The sequence below is a fragment of the Candoia aspera genome, chromosome 2, assembly GCF_035149785.1.
Source record: "Candoia aspera isolate rCanAsp1 chromosome 2, rCanAsp1.hap2, whole genome shotgun sequence".
NCBI classification, from domain to species: domain Eukaryota; kingdom Metazoa; phylum Chordata; class Lepidosauria; order Squamata; family Boidae; genus Candoia; species Candoia aspera.
This window is the reverse complement of record NC_086154.1, coordinates 196,379,730-196,404,740: the sequence shown is the minus strand read 5'-3', so window position 1 is coordinate 196,404,740 and position 25,011 is coordinate 196,379,730. Positions and strand designations below refer to the sequence as shown.

At 38.8% G+C, this 25,011-nt stretch overlaps 1 protein-coding gene and 1 long non-coding RNA gene across 2 annotated transcripts in view; both read right to left on the bottom strand.

The window, feature by feature from the left end:
* The window catches only part of LOC134491405 (uncharacterized), a 771,213-nt gene that overhangs the window by 227,392 nt on the left and 518,810 nt on the right, over window positions 1-25,011 (bottom strand). The gene's annotated exons all lie outside the window — the stretch shown is intronic.
* GDA (guanine deaminase) overlaps window positions 1-25,011 on the bottom strand; it is a 62,460-nt gene that overhangs the window by 25,276 nt on the left and 12,173 nt on the right. Inside the window, exons 2-7 of the mRNA XM_063295129.1 lie at window positions 22,794-22,882; window positions 16,965-17,136; window positions 13,163-13,250; window positions 11,882-11,987; window positions 6,972-6,999; window positions 1,677-1,784 (exon numbers count right to left, since the gene is read on the bottom strand). Of these exons, the coding sequence (XP_063151199.1) occupies window positions 1,677-1,784; window positions 6,972-6,999; window positions 11,882-11,987; window positions 13,163-13,250; window positions 16,965-17,136; window positions 22,794-22,882 (591 nt within the window). The remainder of the gene's footprint in view (window positions 1-1,676; window positions 1,785-6,971; window positions 7,000-11,881; window positions 11,988-13,162; window positions 13,251-16,964; window positions 17,137-22,793; window positions 22,883-25,011) is intronic.

The following is a 25,011-nucleotide window of genomic DNA, read 5'->3' as shown; positions in this document are numbered from 1 at the left end:
GTTAAAAAAATGACAGCCATATAAATGTATTAGAAATATATCCATACTTGAACAATATTTGCATTAGACAAGTATATACAGAATTGCAACTGTTTAATACGATAATGACATATCATACTATGGGGTTTTTCTTTGTTGTATTTCTTTCACTTTTTTGTTAAAGCAGTTTTCATCCCCCCCCCCCCCTTGACAGTGTATCTATCTCCAGCATTATTATCTTTGTGTTTTGCTCTTTTTCTTTTTATGTTATTAATTAAAGAGCAATATAAATAAATAAATAAATAAATAAATAATAAAAAGGCCAGCTTAATGGTCTTCAAATATATAAATAGATTCATGCCACCCCTACTAATGTAGGCAGTAGCATGTATACTAGAAATAAAGGACACTTGCAGCAAGATCTTTCTGCTTATCTGTATTATACAGACAATAAGCCTGCTGAACAGAAGTACATACCAAAGAGATTTTTAATAGTTATACCAGTCAGATAGGAGTCTGCTGATGGAGATCTTTTTTAAAAAAAATTGTCATAGCTGAAAGCAAAAGAGTTATGCTTCAGCAGTATGAAGGAATCCTTGTGTAAATGCATTGAAAATCTCACATAGCATTATAAATTACGATAAATATAGAGGGAGGGAGGAAGGAAGGAAGGGCCAAACTGACTTGTTTGATTATAGAAATGTCTGTATCTATGTTTATTTGTGATCAGAAACCTCTTATGGAATTTTTGCATAAAAAAGAAAAAATAAACCTATGATTTATGGTTTTGATGATTAGATAGGATAGACTATAGAAAGAAGAGAGTCATGATGTAACTTTAGAGAGAAAGGTCAGTTTATAATTGTACTTGCAAATAAGTACCTGCTGTAAAGAAGATTGGAAGCCACTACTGTATACCTTTTTCTTTTCTGTTTTTCTATTTTCTTTTTGCACTTGTAGTTTTTTCTTTAATTTTTTCCTTTTTCTCTTTCCTTTTTTGCTCTGTTTTAATTTGTATTAGTCTTATTCTTGTGTTTAAAAATTTTCAGTAAAATGAGAGAGAGAGAGCGCATAAGCATTCTAGTAAGACAAAGCCTATTCAAAATATTAATTTATTTGGCATATTTATATAGCTACCCATCTCACAAAAACGTGACTCTGAGCAGTGTACAGCATGACGACAGTTAAAAACTATGTAACGATCTAAAAGACTATTAGAGAGTTGAGTCCTGGCAAAAATTCATCACAAAAGCAGTAAGTAATTAACCATAGCATATTTATTATTTAGTGAAATAATAATAAAGAATAGCTCTCTTCTTCATTTAAGGATATTTCTACATTAAGACAGGGAAATAATATTTTATGGCTCAGACTCATAAAAATGTGTTGAAATATGAAATTCTAAATGCAAAATTTAGTGTTTCATCAGTGAAGCTGTATAGGAAAAATAGGGCACACTCAGAGAGCTAACTACCAAATCTCTCTTGGTTATATCAGAATATGTGCTGCCTTCAGCAAAAAGGATTATTCTTTCTGAAGCTGATCCTATGACCCTGAAGGAAATTGTACTTTTCCACATCTGTCATGACTGAAAATCATGGATCAGGGCTGGTAAACTAAACAGGCTTTTTCTTTCAACCTATCAGTACTATGTTGGGTGAATGAAATTTCAGTAAATACAATAAGAAAAGATTTACCTGTATATGAATATCATGAGCCTTTGCCAGGTTACCAAGGCTACTAAGTAACTCCTCTGTACAAGATAGTCCAAAACGGGGTGTTACTACAGGAAGTATTCTTGGATACTAGGGATATTCAAGGAATAGAAAATATAGACAATAAATGTGTGAGCATAACAGCATTTTAAGCTATACCTATTACTGTATTCATACTAACTTGTGTGGTTAACCATGATTTAAAGGGGCTTTAAGCACATTTTCTATCCCACTATTAGTAAACCATAATGTATCATAGCAAAACAGTGATTATCAGCTAGTAAGAACAAAGCACCAAGTGTATGCAAATTCAGGTTTTAACTAATATTTGATTCTAGAAAGTCTGTTGATTCCCATCTAGCACAAGATTAATATGCATATAAAAGAGTTATTATTTTCATATATTTATAATGATAACCAGATGCAATCAAAAAGATATATTGTGTGGCATTATCTAGAAAACAAGTTAAATAAATAAGAGGGAATTGTTATTTTTGGAAGGGACCAATGATGATTACTTTCTCATATCCCTAACAAACAAAATGTCCACATAACAACCCTATGCAGTAAGCCACTTATGTGACCTATTTTACAAAAATAATTTATAGAAGAGGCAGAGAAATTTATTCCACTAAATTCACTGAAATTAACCTTTTAAAGTTCAGAATTCATTCTGGCTACTTTTTTTTTAAAGGTGCCAAAATAAAGTTTTCTAGCTCCTCTCATTGCCTGTAACCCATTTTCCTTCAATCAACACCATGACATATTAGAAGTCAATCTGAAAATGAGAAAAAAGCTGTGTAGTGGGGAAGGAAGCACAGTTATCAGCTGCATGGGGTCCCACACCAAAAAATAGGTGGGAACTGAAGAATGAAATGGAGGGACCAGGATTGTTGGCATTTGTTTTTGCCCGGACCAAGCCACTAGGTTACCATGGTAATTGAGTACTTCCTTAAGTATCGGCAGGGTAAAGAGGTCAAACTTAATTGTCCTCAGTTTGGGTGTTAATAGCTGCATTGCCTGGGAGAGGGCAGCTTGCCTGGGCTTGTTTAGTTTTGCTTTTGCAGCCTCTCAGCTCGGTCCTCTCTGAGCGCGTGTGAATGCACAGCTTGTAAAATAAGTTTTTGTGCTTTCTGTAAATAAATTTATTTAAGAATAATAAAATAAATAAATTTATTTATTTTTTATAGAAATGCCTGGTGTGTGATTTTTCTGATCTCTTGGGCCAAACACTTTCCAGCACTCTGACAGGTTATGGGCCCAGTCCAGAGAGAGCAGAGAGATCAGCTCCACACCTCATGCACATTTAAAGGCAGGTAACAAAGACCTGTGAAGATTTTTCTTTGGAGCCGCCTGGAGATTTTCCAGCAACTGCTGGTCTGCAGGACAAAGAAGCCAGCTGAGGTGACTTGCAAAAGAAGGAAGAAGCCATGGCTACCTCCCAGCCCTCAGTGATGCCTCTGGAGCGCCTATCAGAGACCAACTATTTGAATTGGGCCCTGAAGATGGAAATGTATCTTCACAGAGAGAATCTTTGGCTGCCAACTGGTGAGCAAACCCCCCAAAATCCCAGTGCTGAATGGCTGAGACAGGATGAGCGGGCTAGAGCCACCATTATCTTGGGAGTTGAGGACAATCAGCTAGTCCACGTGCGAGGCGTGCAGTCTGCAAAGCAACTTTGGGACGCTTTGAGAGACTTATATGTAAAGGCAACAGCAGGGAGTAAAGTTACTCTGACGAAAAAGCTGTACAGAGCCTACCTTGCAGAAGGAGAAAGCCTTCCTGAGCACCTGCATCATATTCAGCAGCTGTTTGTTGAGTTGCAGGAGAGAGGAATGGAATTTACACCCCTCACAAAATCATATATACTGCTGTCCTCATTGAATGAAATGTGGGACATGCTGATTTGTACCCTGGAGGCTATGCCTGAAGCAGACCTCACCCCATCGTATGTTACACAGCGCTTACTCGCTGAATGGGAGAAGAGAGAGGAAAGATTCCCCCCCATCTCTTCTGGAAAGCTGCAGTACCAGAAAACAAGGGAAACGAAGGGAAAGGAAGCTGAGGCCACAGTGCTAGCCAGCCAGCGATGCTTCACTTGTGGTTCAGCTGGACATTTGCAGAAAGACTGTGCCTTGAGACCCAAGAGTAGAAAGACAGAGAAGAAGAACACAAGGGCAACACAGAAGAAGGCTCTTCAGACAACCCAAATTGCACAGGTTGCTGAGAAGGGTAATTCTGATGTATGGGTGTTAGATTTTGGGGCCAATTGTCATTTATGTAATTGTAAAAGCTCTTCTGTGTCACTGTCTAAAACAGACAGACAAAGTGTATCTTTGGCTGATGGGTCTGCAACCAAAATTATGGGACAAGGTGACTTGTATTTATCCTGCTTGGGAGAAACTGTAAAAGGTGTGTTGTATGTGCCAAATCTACAGTCAAACCTTTTATCTGTGGCACAATTGGCTGCAACAGGGTATGTCATAACATTTAAGAAAACTGGTTGTGAGATACGTAAAAATGGGAAATTGTGTGCTACTGGTACTTTAAAAGACTCCTTGTACATTGTGCAAAATGCAAGGAAGCCAAGCTGCAAAGCTGCAGTTGGCAACACTCCATATCATGACCAATGTGTACACCTGATGCACAGAATATTTGGTCATGCTAATTTCAAGTACATAGCACAAATGCCACAGCTGTGTGCTGACCTAAAGATAAAACCCTGTGATAAATACTTAAACTGTGTAGTTTGCAAAGAATGCAAAACACTAAAAGCTCCTGTGGGTAAGCACAGTGACAGAGTTACAACTAGACCTCTAGAAATTGTACACTCAGACATTATTGGTCCTTTTGCTCCAAGTCTTGGACAAGCAAGGTATGCAATGACCATCATTGATGATTTCTCAAGATACACATTTATCTACATCTTAAAACACAAAGATGAGGCATTTGAGAAATTTAAAGGTTTTGTGACATGGGCAAATGGAAAATTCCCTAGGCCTGTATCTGCACTCCAATGTCATAGAGGAGAAGAGTACCTTTCTCACAAATTCAAAAGGTTCCTAGCGGAAAAGGGGATAGGACAAATTCTTTCTAACCCTTACACCCCTCAGCAAAATGGTGTTGCTTAAAGAAAGGACAGAACCTTGCAAAATGTGATGGAATGCATGCTTAACGATTCCAGGTTATCGTTCAGGTTTTGGGCAGAATCAATATCTACTGCCTGTTTTGTACAAAACAGACTGTATAACTCTGTGATTCAGGACACTCCATTCCATTTGTTTTATGGTGTGAAACCAAAGGTAAACCATCTTAGAGTGTTTGGTAGCACTGCATGGGTTCATATTCCAAAACAACAGAGAAGGAAAGGAGGCCCCACAACAAAGAAAGCCATCTTTGTTGTCTATGAACAAAGCCACAGGAGCTAAAGGTTCATAATGGGAGAGAAATTAATAATTAGCAAAAGCACTTCTTTTGCTGACCAAAACGGGGGGAGATTAAATTCTAGCTCTCCAGTTGATCTAACAACAGAACAACAAGGACTTGCTGATAATTATCTTTTGCCTGATGAGGACATTAAGCCAGAAAAGCAAACTGAAGATCTGTTTGATGAGACAGATGCTTCTCAGGAAAGTGATAGGAGTCAAAATTTAAGCCCTGTATTACCTCGCAGATCTCAGAGGAGTAATAAAGGCATTCCTCCATCATGTTTTCAGGCTGAAACAGTAAAGGCTTTTCACATATTCACAGAACCTGAGTCCTTAGAGCAAGTGAATGCTTTACCACCTGAGATTGCACAACATTGGCATTCTGCCCTGCAACAGGAGTTAGCATCCTTGAAAGAAAATAAAACATGGAAACTGGTAAATCTACCTCCCAATGAACGTTGTCTAGGTTGTAGGAGGGTTTTCAAACTGAAAAGGAGTGCTGATGGCAAAATCCAAAAATATAAAGCAAGGCTGGTTGCAAAAGGGTTCACTCAAAGAAAAGATTTAGACTTTGTTAAGACTTTTGCACCAGTTACTAAAGGTGAATCAATTAGATTACTGTTAAAAATTGCTGCACTCAAAGGAATGTCAGTTCATCACTATGACATTCAAACTGCATTTCTCTATGGTGATTTAGACCACAAATTATACATGCAGCAACCCCCTGGCTATGAAAAAGGGGAGAATCTGGTCTGTGAACTGCAAAAGTCAATCTATGGGTTAAAACAGGTTGTTAGATCCTGGGACCAAAAAGTAGATGAAAAACTGCAGAATTTTGGTTTTGAAAAAGGAAAAGCAGATCCATATGTATATGTGAAGAAAGACAAACAAGGCTGTATGTATCTGTGCATTTATGTTGATGATTTGCTGCTGTTCACATCAACAGAAAAACAAAGGCTTGATTTTGAAGCCTGCATGAAAAGCCATTTCACATTAAAAAGCCTTGGAACAGTAACAAATTACCTAGGCTTGGAAATACACAGGGAGAAGGATGGTAGATTTCTGTTAAGCCAACGTAGTAAAATTTAAAAGCTCCTAGAGGATTTTAACATACAGAGTTGACAAAGAAAATTGGTTTGTGTCTTACTCCTTAGCAAAACAAAGGGGAGTGTTGGCATTTCTTTGTTTTTGCCCGGACCAAGCCACTAGGTTACCATGGTAATTGAATACTTCCTTAAGTATTGGTAGGGTGAAGAGGTCGAACTTAATTGTCCTCAGTTTGCATGTTAATAGCTGCATTACTGGGGGATGGCAGCTTGCCTGGGCTTGTTTAGTTTCGCTTTTGCAGCCTCTCAGCTCGGTCCTCTCTGAGCACGTGTGAATGCACAGCTTGTAAAATATGTTTTTGTGCTTTCTGTAAATAAATTTATTTTTATAGAAATGCCTGGTGTGTGATTTTTCTGATCTCTAGGGCCAAACATTTTCCAGCACTCTGACAAGGATAAAACTATATCTAACTTTGTATCATTCAAATTTAATTAAACACAGCTAGTGTCCCTCTTCTATCAGATTAAAACTTCCAGTTTGATGTCAACCTTTGGCAGAGCTCTAAACACTAAAGCAATACTTTCTGTAGACAGAATCCATTCTGGACAAAACATTAATCAACCTGTCCTCCAGATGTTTTGGGTCTATTATCCATGACTTATAGCAGTATAGGAATAGGAGTTCAGTATAAAACATCTATAAAATACATGGTTTCATATTCCAAGATCATTTTGTTCCATAAAAAACACATAGAGTATAAAGTAATTATATATACTGTTCAGAGGAAGAAAACTCAGCTTACTTTTTTTTCCAGTATTCCTTGAACAAATCTGAAAAGATCAGAGAAGGAAATTAGAAAAAGATTTATAAATGGATGTGTGAGGTGTGTGATCAACTATGAAATCAACTTTTTCAATCTGGCATGCCCCACATGGGTTTGGGCTACAATCTCCAGAATTCCCTATTAATTGTAATCCCAACATGTCCAAAGGATGTCATATTTGGAAAGACTGCAGCAAATCAACATTTTCTGTGGAGGTTAATGAGACTGTGCAAATGGGCAACAGCTAAGGATTTTGATCTTAAATGCACACAAGCTGTTGATAATTAACAGTAGACAACTGGTTATTACTATGTTTCCTGTGACAACTAAATAGATAACATACAAAAGCAAGTGAAAGCATAATTGTATATTATAGCTATGGCCATATTTTTTAGAAAGTAAGAACTTACTTTGGCTCTGTATCAGAAAATTTAAGTGTCCTATTTTTATAAGCTGTATTTATATGGCGCAAACATGCTTCATTGACAGTACCCTGAAAATGTGAAGTCTGATTTTAGATCTGTCCTTCATTCACTTATTTGATACTATCTGTCTCTCCCACAGCTTCTTTAGTAACAGTTATCTGCTTTTCAGCAGTACTGAAAAACAAGGGTTTTTGCTTAAAATCTTATAAAGATAGTTCAGGTATGGGTACCATAATGATTGCATCATGATGACTAATAAAAATCTTGAAGTAATTCAGTACATTGCTCTTTCTAAACTAATCATATACAGTCATGGCCACAAACACTTCTTTTTTATATAAGAATTTTATTAAGTTTGAAACAAAGATAAAAATTACAAAAAAGAAAAAAACTACAAAAAGAAAATAAACTTAAAAAATGTGAAACACAAGAAAAAAGAATTTTGAAAACTACATAAAGAAGTGACTTCTGACTTTCAGCAACAATATACAGCCATTTCCATAATCAATCCCTTACTCTATATCAAACCAAGATCACATTTTTTCTATAAATCCTTCCATTAGCACATATACAAATCACTAATACAATTGCTCCTTCCCCTTATGTGTGTGTGTGTATGTGCATGTGTATGTGTGTGTGTGTGTGTGTGTATATATAAATCAACTTCCTTCCTCCAAGAAAGTTTAATTATTTCCTTCCTACCACTATTCTATACATTTCTGTCCACTATAATAAACAAATTATAAAAACATATAAATTGTCTACTTTTATAATAATACTACAACAATCTTAACCCTATTAAACCTAAAAACCACACAATTATATTTATACCTTATAGATACCTTATAAATGTTACAAATCAAACAAACCTTAAAAAGAATCTAGTAAATCTTAATCCAAATCATTAAAGAGAAATGAAATCAAATAGCCTTATTGCCAATCCAATTAAACATTCTTAAACTTTACTCCACTTCAGAATATACCAAGGCATTTACTTATCTCCCTATTACACACAAGGCATTTTTCTTACAAAAATCAAGCAGCCCAACTGCTCCACTTAGAAACTCAGATTTCTCAGCAAAAAAACTCACAAAATAGATTCTTTTCTTTCCCATAACATTCCCTTAGAAAAACAGCTCTATTTGTGATTTGCAATTCAGGCAACCTCCCATAGAACAAAGCCTCTTCTTTCCCATAACATTCCCTTAGGAAAACAACTCCCTTTGTAATTTGTAGCTCAGACTGTTGCTTTAACTCTTTCAGCACCAAAATGTAATCTTCACCAGGCATTACTTCAATCTCAACATCTCCATCCTTGCCAAAATCTTCATCTTCTTCCATAACGTCTTCAGCCAGATGACACACTTCAGAAATAATATGTCCCAAATATTCTGCAGAATAGCCTGACAGAAATCTGAAAAGATCTCTTTGAAGGTCTGCTTAAGCTCACAATAGGACTCTGAAAAAGTCTCCTTGAAATCCTCCATATTTCAGGCAGTAGATTATGGTGTCCCCTAGATACTTGATTCATGTAGATAGGAGTTAATATGTTAATGTAAAACTTCCAAATGAAATTGACACAAGAGAAAGTGTACTAACAAGGTAACAAACTATCAGACAACCCCCAAGGAAAGCGAAAGCAGGAAACTGAAGATTCAAAACAGCAGATGCAACACACAGGAAAATATCATTTCAAATATATTTTCAATATTCAAATATATTTCAAACATTTGAAATCCTTCAAATTCAGTACAAAAATAATAGTAGCAAGGCAATTATTTATTCTCAGTTGTCCTTAATATTTAAACAGGAAAAGAAGCCAAAACTTAAAAAGAGTTTTAAAAATTTAATCCAGAAATAACAATAAGCACCAAGAGAGTCCGCTTCTCACTGTAGAAAGCCTCTTAGGTACAAAAACTTTAAAAAATATATAAATTGGGTGATTTAGAAATGGGGTGGCTCAACCCAATGTCCCTTTAAGGCTACAGCGCGAGTTGGAAATGGTAACATCCCAGCCTCCTGGCAGCTCTTCCTGGATTGTCACAAATGCTGTTTGTGATTCTCTGGCTACAAGACGCCGTTCCTGAGGACAAATGGGATAATTCCAAGCTTCTTCTTTACTCATGAAAAAGCTCTGGGCTTCAGATAAAAGCTTGCCCGAGCCTGAACGCCACGTTGTTAGTTCTGTCCATGAAGCTCACGGACACAGCTATTCAGTCGGCCATGTTCCCCACCGGAAGTCCATGGCCGCAAACACTTCTGATTAGTTTGCATTTTGTACCACAAGCTATTTAAAATATGGATACTAAAGTCATGTTCCTATGCATAGTGGTTTCAAATGCATAAAAATATTTCATTCCTAACCTGCCTAAAAAAATGTGTGAACTGGTCTCATGTCTCTTAGTAGTTTATGCTGATAGCAAAGCATAAGTATTGCTGGTCAGTAATGCGATTCTTGATGAAGAATATGCATTAGTTGAATTTTTACTTGTTCAACAATTTGACAGCATCATCATCATCATCATCATATTAGTAGTCTCATGCAAATGCTTGGGAACTGTAGAATGGGGAATTACCCTTTCACCTTACATATAATTTCCAATTTACTTAAACTTTGATGTTACAGTACTTCTAGAAAGAAAAATATAGAGGTCACTTCAATTTTCTCTCATTAAGCTAAATTCTATCCTCTGAAACGAGATTCTGCAGTTGTGCAGGTATCTTAACTCTTTGACAATAGGGATTGCCACAAGCCCAGTTTGGTTCCCAATTCAAACTGAAAAAGCTGTCCCAATCATCCATTTCTGATTAAACACAGGGCCCAGTCCAAAAAAAGCCCCATAGGGTCCAGTCCAAAGCTCAGAATTTCTTATTGGCTATGTTGGAATTCAACAATATTTTTTTTTTCTATTTCACAACAATTGGAAGGAGCAGTAAAGTATATTCAATTTCATAGAACAGAACAGGGTGAAGAGGTTTGCTCCAATAATTATTTTTCATTCTATTTTTGTTTTTTTAACTATTTTTGTTTTTGTTTTTTTTAAAGACAAAATAGGAGTAGCTATTATTTTAGGAAGGACCACATGTAATTGATTGTTCTCAGTTACTCAGGCCAGTCATATTTCTTATGAGTAGATTCAGGGGGTTCTGTGCAAATACAGTAGCAGTATTTCTTATATAAGGACAGGTTTTTTTAAGTTCATACTATATGCTTTTATATGATGACACATAGCTTTGAACAGTTCAGAAAGATAGGTGCAGTAGTCTTTCTAGAAAGGGAAAGTGATTTACTTTCTCCTCTAACTTCCTTGTTTTCTTGGCAATGTATGTCAAAATGGTGTACATCAGATACAGGCTGGGATGAGTGAAAAATAGCATTCATTGTTTTCATTGTTTTGCATAATTGGTACCAATGTCACAGAAAGAATAATAGAACAATAGGGTTCGTCAATAGTTCTGCAAAAAGTAGCAGAAGTGGGACATGAACATTTAGCATTTTCCAAGGAACCACTAATGCTACATTATACCAGTTCCATATATTCTACCATAAATTATTAGCTTTCCCATTCCCAGGAAGGCAAATAGCACAAAGCATTTACTACTGGAATGCCAATGCAGTGTTACCTTAGCATCCTTCTTCAAAGCCCTGCAAAATGGAAAACCTTTTCTTCCTCCTAGAGTTTTCCATGCATACGATTGGCCCTGATGTTGCTGGCCTTTCTAAAAGCTTTGAAGACATGGATATGTTCCTGGGCTTGGGGTCAGGTAGCTAATGGGAGCCCATGTGGTTGTGGCTAAATTTATTGTAGAGTTTTATCTTGTCTCCCTTCATAGTTTTTCTAATGCTGTTTTATTATTTATTTGGATTGTGCTTTTATATGTTAGCCACCTGGAGTTACTATGGCAAGATGAGAGGCTATATAAATTGAATGAATGAATGAATGAATCAATTAATCAATCAGGCTACATAGGAGTTGAGGAGGAGAAGGATGTCTCTTCACATGAGCAGAAATATGTGAACATACTTATACGAACATAAATAATCAGCCAGAGCTGTCTGAGTACATTATTATATATCTTTAATACTTGAATTTTCACAAAGATATAGCATTATTCTACTTACATTTTAATGTTATGCACACATGAACTCTGAGTTCAGTTTAATGACCTTTAAGGGTTAGAAAAGTTTTATGTCCATAAATGTTTTATATCAATACAGGCATTAGTTTCTCTATAGCTACCTTTATTCTTTTTCAACAAGTTTATTTTGGCAACACTTTTGAGAAAATCTCAAATACTGTGAAATGATTCCCGCTGTAATAAAGCCCATTAGAAACATGTAAAATAGAAACAGATGCCATATGTTAGCCTTTGCTTTAATCTTTAGTAACCCATGTCCTCTTTTTTTCATCTTTCTAAAAAGAATTGCTGCCTGAATTATGTGGGAAGAACTATCTGCCTCACCTTTCAGTTTCCTCAACTGATTCTGTGGTGGTTTCCTTGTATTCTGGGAAGCTCTCATTGATATCCATGCAGACTTTACCCACAAATGCCCTCTGGCCAAATTTATCTGTAAGGAATGAAGGAGAACAACACTCAGAATAATTTTCTTGATCCACATTTTTTAACAAGTCCTTTAAAAAGAAAATTGCCAATAAATTTACAAGCAGAATTGTAGGCATTCATTTGGAATAGAATACAGTAGCATAGAAGGAGTTCCATGCAATTCATGATTATCTCCCTTTGTAGTTTAGGTGTTTTTAGCTGTACCATTATAGACTTCCCCTGAAAGCAAGTGCTTACAAAACATAGGATCTAATATAATGTGGTTACCACTGTGAGATATGAGCTATACGTTCCTTAGTTTAAATCGTATTTCATCTATAGATAGTATAGATCCTTTCAAGAAAAAAAATGCTATCTGAAAGCAAAATAATGTGCTCCAAACATTCAAAAGTGCTATATAAGTAGAAGAAGGTAAATAAAAATAACAATAGAAAAATGCAAACTTATGGAAACATTTTCACATGATAATGATGAAAACCATAAACTTAATTGGGCTTTGTTTGCTTTTAGTAATTAAACGGATTCATGTTAGCTTTGACAGATGAATGCAACACTAATTGGCTAAGAGCAAAGAATGACTATTTTCGTTATATCTAGTTGGGAAGTTTCCTAAATAAAGTTTATTGAGTGCTAATGAAACAGAATGTACAACTTGAATGACACTCTTCAGGTGATCCAGCAAATTAATCTCTATTTTATTAACCACGTAGAAAATACTTGAAGCACTGAAGTGTATTATAGTGAACACAAGAAAAGCATTAATTGATCCAGTGATAATGACAAAAACAATCTGAAATATACAGTATTTGGAGCTTCTGAAAGTTTCCCACTACTTATAAGTAAATTTTGTTTACTCTTTCTTAAAAGTAAAATTCTTAAGTTCTACCAACCCAGAAGCCAGATACAAAATAGTGATGTGGGCACACACTTCATATACCAAGAAAGCAATAATATGATGCCTCATACACTCAGTCCAGGAATTTGAAATCAGTAGTAGTCCTGCTTTTCCTTCCTGTGTTCCTTTTCCAGCAATTAATTTGAGAAGGGATTACTTTTTAATTATTGTTCTTATTAGATAACTGGAATTCAGAAAGCCGTGCCAGTCTACTCTTAATCACTGACCAATAAATCCCAATTTATTTTCTGCTGGTCCATTCTAAAACTTCTTTGCAATCTTACCTATAATATCAGCAAGAAGCAAGGCAGCATCTGTGTGAATTGTGGCAAAATAGCAAGCTGTAGTTGTACCATTCTTGAGTGTTCGCCTCTGTAGAAAAAAACCCTCACAATTTATTTGTTTCAGGAAACAGTAATGCAGTATATAGTGATACAACTTTTAAAAAAACTGTCACAACTATATAATCAATGACAACTATCAGGACAAAAATGTTATTTGTAGACATTATAGAAAAAATACCTTTATTATACTGCATCAGGTCATCTAAAAAAAATTATTTCTTACTTGTGTATTAATTTAACAACATATCTAATGTGTTCTAGTGTTCTGTCTTTGGGGGGATGGGGTTTCTTTCCTTCTGTCTCCTGAGAACCACTAAGGAATCAATTATGGCATTCAGCAAATAAGCAGAAATTACTGAGCAAACATATTATTCATTTTCCCATATAAATAAGATCTAAGATGGCAGCCATGAGTGAACGCCATGAGTGAAAGCTCTATGGTATGGGCTCCAATTTTTAGATTTTTTGCCCCAGCCTGCCTGCCTGACGAGGTTGGGGGGCTTACAATCCCCTTACCTGATGGGCTGGGGTAGGACTGGAGGGAGCCCCTGGAAGGAGCAACAGTGGAGGTCAGTGGGTCCTGGTGGGGCATGGTGCCGGAGTGACCCGGGACTGGGGCTGCAGCTGGAGCTGGAGGCTTTCGGAGCTGTGGTGGTTGGAGCCGCTGGGACTGGTTTTGTTTCCCCCCGAAGGGAATTGGGGAGACCGCACCGAGCCTCGACGGTGCCGGGATGTGGACGCCAGCAGCACGGGAGATTCGGCAGCGACAGGACCTGGGGGCAATGGGACCCAGCAGTGATGGGAATACGGCGGTGACGGGACCTGGGGGCAATGGGACCTAGCGGTGATGGGACCTGGGGGATATCAGCAGTGCGGAGGGCCCCAAGCAGCTGCTAGAGCTGCAGCTGGAGCTTCGGTCGGAGTAGCCCAGCACAGTGGACCTCGAGTGGCCAGGGTCATGGCCAGAGTTGCATCTGGGAGGCGCAATGGAACCCCCCGGATGAGCTGGGGGGTGGCAGCCCACCCTGGTGATCATGGGGAGCAGCGGAGACCGGTGAATGCCGGCAGTGCTGTGGACCCAGGCAACAGGTTGTCTCCTGCTGGGGGAAGTCGGGGGAGTCGACGGGAGCCACGCAGCCGCAGACTGGCCTTCAGGATACATCGGGCATGGGTGACAGATTGATTGCAACTACACCAACAGCGCAGGAAGTCTAAGGTCCACCTTGATGAATGTGGACACCGACAGCACAGCAGGCCTGGGGAGTTGCAACGTGACTGGTGCAGCCCTGGATAATTAGACTGAATGGGTATCCAGCACTCTGTAGAAGAACTGGTCCGCGGGCACTAATTCCAACTTTAAGAGCTGAATCCTTGGGTTTTAACTCTGGCCACCCCCCAATCTTTTTAGCTATCATCAGTCATCTTTAGCCTTGTGAAGATCACTCCAGGTGTATGGGGTACCCTGTCCAGGCATGAGAGGCAGGAGAGGGAGTACGGGTTACTGGTTGAGAAGGACTGTATGGACATACTTGCCCCCTGAGAGGCAGGGGGCAAGGAGTAGTGGCTGGTGTGCCCCCTCCAGACTAGTGAGAGAAGCCGAGGGGGGGCAGTGAATGAGTGGATAGGCGATGGTGAGGCCCTGACAAGGCTGAGAGCAGGAGCTGGTGTGCTTGAAGGGCCCATGATCACATTGTGATTGAGTGAGTGTGAGGGCGGGAGTGAGTGTGGGCTTGGATGGAGGAATCTTTATTTTTAACCAGGGGTCTTTGGAGTCCAGGATTGGAAGCTAATGGACGGTGAGACTCTGGGGACTGTAGGGCAGGACAGAGGATTGAGGTGGTGACGGGTTAGGGATGTTATGACAGGAGCTGGAGGGTGGGCCATCTATGGGGAAGATGCCCCCGGTGTTTATTACCAGTGGCGTGTTCCGGCCCTCCGTGCTCAAACCCAGACCCTGGTCAGCAGACCCATGGAGTCCCTGGGCTTCGGCTGCTGCTCTGCAATGCCAGGTCCGTTAACAACAAGGCCCCCTCATTGGTGACTTGATCACGGAGGAGGGGGCCAACCTGGCGTACATTACTGAAACCTGGCTGGGCATGGAAGGAGGTGTTCCTCTTTTGGAGATGTGCCTGGCCAGGTTTCGAGTATGGCACCAGCCGAGACCTCAGGGCAGGGGAGGACGGGTGGCTGTTGTCATCCGGGAATCCCTTGTGGCTTTCAGGGGCCATGCTCTACAAGTGACTGGGTGTGAGACCCTGTTTTTCATGTTGGATTCTTGGGAATAGTTGGGGGTGTTGCTAGTGTACCAGCCTCCCTGCTGCATAGCAACCTCCCTGCCTGGGCTGCTGGAGGCCATCTCAGGGTTGGCCGTGGAGTTCCCCAGGCTTATGGTTCTGGGGCACTTCAACCTGCTGTCCCTGGGGTGGGCCTTGGAGGCAGCTCGGGAGTTCATGACCACCATGGCAGCCATGGACCTGATTCAGATTATCTGAGACCCAACTCGGGACAGTGGCCTCACCCCGGACTTAGTTTTCTTGTCAGAGCAATGGCAGTGCGATCTGAAGGGAGAAGTACATCTCTCCCCTTTGTCATGGTCAGATCACACCCTGGTGAGCCAAGGATGAGTGATAGGATTGGTCATCTTTTAAATTGAATATAGAACTTAGACCACATCATGTTTAATGAACTCTAAGTGGCTAGATGTGTGACTCAGCCCCATTTCTAACCTCTCGTAAATCCAATCTATTCAGGACTGACTCCCTTTTTAAATCTCACAGATTTCAAAGGGAAATAACTACATATACATACCTCATTCTGCCACTGAGATCAGTTCCTGAGCTAGATCATGAGCAGAGATTCTTTAAAAATTATGCACAAATAGCAAGCATCTGATAATTAGTATTTCACAAAGTATTCTACCAAAACAACACTATTATATTTACTTAGCCTTTCCTGTTTTATATATCATGTATAATACCTCAAATATTAGCATCCATATGCATTTAAAGAGTTGAAAAATATTCCATGCAAAACTAATTCTAAGTAACATTGATTTCTAGCTGCATAAACATATGTGTTCACTAGGGCTGTGTGGCATTTTGGATTTGATTCCTCAAAGCTGTTTCAGAAAGTGCAAGGTCTGTCTGCAGCTCTTGAAAGGAGCCATGTCTTTTCCCAGAACTGTGCAGGTGACCTTTGCAGCTGTTTTAAAGAGCTGCAGATAGGTGCTAGGTTAGTTCTGCAGTACCTTCTTGAAGTCAAATCCAAATCATTATCCAATCCTGTTACATCTTCCTGAGTTTAGTGGGGCTTCTTCCAGACAACAGGGTTTAGCATTTCAGATATATCTGCTCATGCTTTGTTTATCTGGGGACAGGTCATGACACAGAGACTAATTAGTAGCTTTAGAATAGTGTTTACTATATATTTCAACTGCTTCTTTTTATTCATGAATTATACATGCTGAACTGTAAGGATCAGAAAGAATAATTGCTCTTTATATGTTTTTATTGAATTAGAAATGAAGAATTCAAAAGAAGTTAAAAATCATACAGGATTATCAAATTATTCTACCAAATTCAGCAAAACCTTCTCCAAATAATCTTTTTTAATAGTTGCAAACTATAATATTAGTAGGGAAAGAACCTTGAGATTATTATGGTGATAAGGAAAAAAGATACAGTAGATAGATAGATAGATGGGGACAAACTGACAAGTAGACAGACAGACAGATCTGTCTTACCACAACTCTAGTGTACACTTCTTCAGCAAAATCAAGTTTTTTGAATTCAGTCTCTACTGGATAAGTGTATTTTTCCAACCATTTCAAAAGAGTCAGACTTCCTTGTATCCCTGTAAAGGAATACTGTGGGGCATGGATATGTGCATCAACCAAACCTGGCATGAAGAATTCACTGGGAAAGAAAAGTATGAAAAACAAACACATCAACTTTCCAGATATTATTATTTGCAGTTCATTAAGTCCAATGGTGTCTGTAACAAACTGTGATGGTATCAGCATCACAATACATTCATGATGATGTAATCACACAGATGTTGCAATTACATATTACATCATGATGTCTGACACAAGCATTTGTGTGATGACATTATCGTGCATATGTTGTGATTTTCTCCTGCTTCCTTCATTCTGAGAGCTCATAATTGAGTCTTGTCTACATAGCTTAATATGCTTGTGGAACAATCTTTAGCTTGAAAGGAAAGCATCTGACGATCATATGCTAGTACCAGACAAAAGGAATAATTTGCTTTTCACAAGAATAACTACCATATTCAGGTACTATATTTGGGTAATATCAATGGATGGAGAGATTGGGTAGGATCATACCCATTATTTCCTGCATCATGCAATCAGCTGGTGCTGTATCTATGTATTTGTATATGCATATAGGAAACAGGCCCTGCATCTTGACAATTTGACAATAAAACCAATTTAACTTAATGACTAAACCTTAACAGGAGTGAGTCAGCATAAATCCAATGCTTGCAACCACTTGAAAATCATGATTTGGCTGAAGAGAATTTGACTTTTTTTTTTTTTTTTACTTTTTCTTGGACATGGCTAGCATGTCTGCCTTCAGCAAAGGATCGTTACCTTGTCGTGGTGCTGGAGCTTGAGCACCTCAATGATGCCATGAGCTAAACCATGAAGGGCCACCCAAGACGGGAAGGTCATGACAGAGAGGTCAGACTAAATGCGATCCCTGGGGAAGGTAATGGCAACCCACCCCAGTATTCTTGCCGTGAAAACTCAATGGATCAGTACAACCAGAGATATGTCGGTATACCATCGAAAGATGAGACCCCCAGGTCGGAAGATGGTCAAAATGCTACTGGGGAGGAACAGAGGATGAGTTCAACTAGCCCCAGACATGATGACGCAGCTAGCTCAAAGCCGAAAGGACAGCCAGTGGCCGACGGTGCTGGTGGTGAACGGCGAATCCGATGTTCTAAGGATCAACACACCACTGGAACCTGGAATGTAAGATCTATGAGCCAGGGCAAATTGGATGTGGTTACTGGTGAGATGTCAAGATTAAAGATAGACATTTTGGGCGTCAGTGAACTGAAATGGACTGGAATGGGCCACTTCACATCAAATGACCACCAGATCTACTACTGTGGACAAGAGGACCACAGAAGAAATGGAGTATCCTTCATAATTAATAGTAAAGTGGCTAAAGCAGTGCTTGGATACAATCCAAAAAATGATAGAATGATCTCAATTCAAATTCAGGGCAAGCCATCTAGCATCACAGTGATCCAAATATACGCCCCAACCACAGATGCTGAAGAAGCTGAAGTAGAGCAGTTCTATGAGGATCTGCAGCACCTACTGGACAACATGCCTAAAAGAGATGTTATTTTCATCACAGGAGACTGGAATGCTAAGGTGGGTAGTCAAATGACACCTGGAATTACAGGTAAGCATGGCCTGGGAGAACAAAACGAAGCAGGACATAGGCTGATAGAATTTTGCCAAGACAACTCACTCTGCATAACAAACACTCTCTTCCAACAACCTAAGAGACGGCTTTATACATGGACTTCACCAGATGGACAACACCGAAATCAGATTGACTACATCCTTTGCAGCCAAAGGTGGCGGACATCTATACAGTCGGTAAAAACAAGACCTGGAGCTGACTGAAGTTCCGATCACGAATTTCTTATTGCACAATTTAGGATCAGACTAAAGAGATTAGGGAAGACCCACAGATCAGCTAGATAGGAGCTCACTAATATTCCTAAGGAATATGCAGTGGAGGTGAAGAATAGATTTAAGGGACTGGACTTAGTAGATAGGGTCCCGGAAGAACTATGGACAGAAGTTCGCAACATTGTCCAGGAGGCGGCAACAAATTACATCCCAAAGAAAGAGAAAACCAAGAAGGCAAAGTGGCTGTCTGCTGAGACACTAGAAGTAGCCCAAGAAAGAAAGAAAGCAAAAGGCAACAGTGATAGGGGGAGATATGCCCAATTAAATGCAAAATTCCAGAGGTTAGCCAGAAGAGATAAAGAATTATTTTTGAACAAGCAATGCGTGGAAGTGGAAGAAGACAATAGAATAGGAAGGACAAGAGACCTCTTCCAGAAAATTAGAAACATTGGAGGTAAATTCCAGGCAAAAATGGGTATGATCAAAAACAAAGATGGCAAGGACCTAACAGAAGAAGAAGAGATCAAGAAAAGGTGGCAAGAATATACAGAAGACCTGTATAGGAAGGATAACAATATCAGGGATAGCTTTGACGGTGTGGTCAGTGAGCTAGAGCCAGACATCCCGAAGAGTGAGGTTGAATGGGCCTTAAGAAGCATTGCTAATAACAAGGCAGCAGGAGACGACGGCATCCCAGCTGAACTGTTCAAAATCTTGCAAGATGATGCTGTCAAGGTAATGCATGCTATATGCCAGCAAATTTGGAAAACACAAGAATGGCCATCAGACTGGAAAAAATCAACTTATATCCCCATACCAAAAAAGGGAAACACTAAAGAATGTTCAAACTATCGAACAGTGGCACTCATTTCACATGCCAGTAAGGTAATGCTCAAGTTCCTGCAAGGTAGACTTCAGCAATTCATGGAGCGAGAATTGCCACATGTACAAGCTGGGTTTAGAAAAGGCAGAGGAACCAGGGACCAAATTGCCAATATCCACTGGATAATGGAAAAAGCCAGGGAGTTTCAGAAAAACATCTATTTCTGTTTTATTGACTATTCTAAAGCCTTTGACTGTGTGGACCATAACAAATTGTGGCAAGTTCTTAGTGGTATAGGGATACCAAGTCATCTTGTATGCCTCCTGAAGAATCTGTATAACGACCAAGTAGCAACAGTAAGAACAGACCACGGAACAACAGACTGGTTTCAGATTGGGAAAGGAGTATGGCAGGGCTGTATACTCTCCCCCTACCTATTCAACTTGTACACAGAACACATCATGCGACATGCTGGGCTTGAGGAATCCAAGGCTGGAGTTAAAATCGCTGGAGGAAACATTAACAATCTCAGATATGCAGATGATACCACTTTGATGGCTGAAAGCGAAGAGGAACTGAGGAGCCTTATAATGAAGGTGAAAGAAGAAAGTGCAAAAGCTGGCTTGCAGCTAAACCTCAGAAAAACCAAGATTATGGCAACCAGCTTGATTGATAACTGGCAAATAGGGGGAGAAAATGTAGAAGCAGTGAAAGACTTTGTATTTCTAGGTGCGAAGATTACTGCAGATGCTGACTGCAGTCAGGAAATCAGAAGACGCTTAATCCTTGGGAGAAGAGCAATGGCAAATCTCGATAAAATAGTTAAGAGCAGAGACATCACACTGACAACAAAGGTCCGCATAGTTAAAGCAATGGTGTTCCCCGTAGTGACATATGGCTGCGAGAGCTGGACCATGAGGAAGGCTGAGAGAAGGAAGATAGATGCTTTTGAACTGTGGTGTTGGAGGAAAATTCTGAGAGTGCCTTGGACTGCAAGAAGATCAAACCAGTCCATCCTCCAGGAAATAAAGCCAGACTACTCACTGGAGGGAATGATATTAAAGGCAAAACCGAAATACTTTGGCCACATAATGAGAAGACAGGACACCCTGGAGAAGGTGCTGATGCTAGGGAGAGTGGAAGGCAAAAGGAAGAGGGGCCGACCAAGGGCAAGGTGGATGGATGATATTCTAGAGGTGACAGACTCGTCCCTGGGGGAGCTGGGTGTGTTGACGACCGACAGGAAGCTCTGGCGTGGACTGGTCCATGAAGTCACGAAGAGTCGGAATCGATGAAACGAATAAACAACAAAGCATGTCTGCAAAACCTACGTTCTCCCACAAAACTCTACATAAAAGTTAAATGCCAAGAAATGGAAAAGGAGGAAGGACAAAGGCAGTTTTACAAACTGGCAGGTTCAGCTTCTGCTTATAATAAACTGTTTCACAGGGGAGGGATCTACAAAATGGGGGTGGGGGGGAGGGACATGCTGAAATAATAGAGCCTGCTACACAACCCGTGCTATCTCCAAGCCATTCATAAGGCATGATTTATTTAGTCCACTCTTCTCTGCACTGTACAGGTACCATTATTGCTGGATGAATGAGGAGTTGGGAGATAAGAAGCATGCTAGCAGTCATCCTGTCCTACAGTATGGGAGTAATGTGCTAGAAAGTAGAGGTAGGGTTGGGAAGAAAAGTTGGCATGTAATGGCTGTAGAGGAGCATGAGGCAGTCACTAAACGAGGACTACCTGTATGTATATACAATGGCACATATATAAAAGTATGTAACTGCACTAAAACCTGCTCCCAGAAGTAAAACAATTAGCTATTGCTTTCCTGGAATAGAAAGGTGGGAGGGCATAGCAGCAGAATAAATGTACAGTGGGAGAATGTGATAGCCTGAATTCTGGACTGAATATTTTACAAGAGATTGCCACAGTATTTCAGTGGGACTTGTTTTTCTTAAGGTTATTTAATGCAGGAGCAGCTTAAATTGTAAGCATGAATGTCCCCTAAGTCTTTTCAACGCAGTCTTCTTTCCATGTACCCTGAGGGATAAGCTCCAAGCTGGAATCAGTACTACATTATAATGGTTTTTTATATATATAAAAGTAAAGGCCAAAGTGGTCCCGGTGGTGGTAGGAGCACTCAGGGCTGTGACCCCCAAGCTGGGAGAGTGGCTCCTACAGATCCCAGGAGCAACATCAGAGCTCTCTGTCCAGAAGAGTGCAGTGCTAGGAACAGCTAAGATACTGCACAGAACCCTCAAACTCCCAGGTCTCTGGTAGAGGACCCGAGGTGGAGGAAGACACATACCACCCACAGGGGTGAGAAGGGTTCTGATTCTCTTAAGTGAAAATTGTTATGAGACCTTTTTTATGAGAAGCATTATACAAATATTTTAAATACTGTAGATAAATTAAATAAATTAAACAACTGATAAATAACAGAATTGCACAAGGTTTGCAAGTTATTCAGAAGTGCTTCAGTCCTCCCATGAGCACAACATCCCTCTGCTATTCATGAATACAGCCACATTTTTTCTAAGCTTTGGTGGAAGCCTGAAAGAAAGATGTGGCTGCTTTAATGAGTTGTGTGGCATATTTTTCAGGATCACATAACTCCAAAACACTTCTGAAACATTTTTGAAGACTCTACAACTCTTATTAAGCTAGAATGCCATAAAATGTTAAAATTAATAAATTGAAATGCCTCTTGGCAGAGAAAGAGAAAGGAAGATACACAAATGGATTGTTTGTCAGCTAAATAGAAAAGAAGAAGAACAAACACGTGTCAACAGAAATAACTGTACAACATCTCATGAGATTAAAGATTTAAATTCTTACATAGTGATCCTCTTCTAATACAGTAAAAGGATCTGTGTTGGTGCATACTATTTCATCAATCCTATTTGGTTTTGCCCCTAGCTTCTTTGCTATTATATCCAAACTGGTGTTACTGTTTTTCCACTTTCAGACAACCAGGTTTAAAAGCCAGAGTTTGTTCTTGAAAAGAAATATAGGCAAATTATCTGTAGATAATGTAAAATAAAACAAATGCATACTTATTACTGAGCTCTTGTATGTCAGATGCTTTAAATCCCCACTTCTTTGCTAGTTTGTCTTGTCCATCAGCTGGTTCAAAAAATGTGATCTAAGAAAAGGATAAAAAACATATATCACTCCGTATGCAAGGGTATGCAAATGCTTATTCTATATTTTAGTTTTATTAATAGTAGAAATTAGTTCATATTAAGTTTTTTATTTTATTGTTTTTTTTAAATAGGCAATTTTCTTTTTGTATATTCTATATATATAGGATATATATATAGGATATAAAAAAAACTATATATATAGTTTGTAAACATGAGCAATAAAAATAATATATTTACAGAAAACAGTGTAAATACACAGATATATGAACATTGTTTTCTGTAAATATCTTACTTTTATTGCTCATATTTACAAATTATATATATATATATATATATATATATATCGTTTGCATTTACAAACAATAAATATATTTATTTGTTTGCATTTACAGGCTATAATTCTATTATGGTCATATTTTATAAATATTGCAACATGTATAATGCAAATTTTGCATAATTATTTGTGCCTTTTATTCCTGTTTTCTGAGTGTCCTTGAGAAGAAATGAACTTCCAAAATCTGTTTGGCTTTAACAAAATCATTTTCACAGGGATTTGGATTCCTCTCCATTCAAGATTCCTCCATCCTCTTTTTTCTACTGAGAAGTAAACCTACTGAGAAGCAGACATGCAAATTGTTGCTCCCTCAAAATAGGAAGTCAAGGACTGAACAAAGACTTCTGTCTTGGTCAATGTTATAAAAGCAAATCTGCAGAATCATTTTTCTGTCCATGATTGAATTCCCTCTGGGAGAATCTGTTGAGGGCCTATATAAGCCAATCCAAAAATGGGTGGGTCAGTAACCATCATTTTCAGTTTAGATTTTTTCCATCACAATCTCTAATCTACTATAAACTAGTTCTTAGATTTTTGGGAACTGTTTTCATTTCCCAAGTGCAGAAAAAAGTATTGTATAAAGTACTTCTTCTTGGATATACTCAGCAGTAGTATTTGGAACAACTGTAGCATCTTTTGTTTTGTTTTGTTTTGTTTTCTGATAGTGGTTACATTATAGAAAATATTATGGCTATCAGAACTGGGATGCAAAAAATAGAGATGACCACTGTGAGTTTTTTGTATCTTCTTGATGCCATATAGAGGTTTTCTAGATCTGGCAGCCTGAACCCTAACTTAGAAACTGCTGTGAAGTTTGTAATTTTTAAAAATAGTTAATGGTTTGGAACCAATACTTGATCACTGGACTCAATGAGACAAGTTATTGTGCTTTGAACAATTTTATGAACTACTTTTTAAAACTGAATTATTTTAGTACAATTAAATTTCAACAAATGTTTACAACCTGTTACTCAATTTAATTGAAAACCACAGGATTTTCAACAGATTAATCTAACAAATCCATTACCTAAACATTATAGTTCTAGAGAAACACACTGTATATGCAGGTTAGATCGGATGATCCTTAAGGGGTCATCCTTTTGCCATTCTCCAGCTATACATTCCTCCTTCCATGACAGAGGAAAACTCCATAATGACGGTCATCATTTGGGGTTGTTTAAAATAACCTATATTTTTCCTCTGACTTGTCTGAGCAAATGTCAAGAATTACGTGGCACAATGGCATTTGTTGCTGTCACAAACCTCAGATAGCTGGCTGCAGCCACTCTCCACTTGCAAGGGCCTTCAAACACAGTTTCCTTGGTCTTTGTATCTGACCCACTATTTGTCAAAGATCTAAATAGTACTTTGGTAGCAGTTGATCTAAGATTGTTCACTTCATCTCCTGCCTTCGCTTCTCCTATGCCCCTTAAACAGTCCATCTCTTAATTCAACAAGTTATCTGAAATAACAGATCTCCCAACCACCTGATTTGTGACAGGAGCCCACAGTTCATGGTATAATTTTGGCAGGCCCTTTTATGATAGTAAAAAGGATAGCCTTGACAGAGAGAAGGGAGATCTATTACAAAAGCAATAAAGAGGGAAACATTGCTTCAGCCCAAACAATGAAGAAGGCATGTGTAAATGTTTCCGATGGACACCCCATAGCTCAAATGACTGTAAGGAAGGAGGTAAAGCATAACCAGACTTTGCAAGATTTGATTACTATAACCAATCTTAATAAAATTAGTTTTAGTCTTAATGTGGGGTTGATTTCTTGGCCTGATCTACA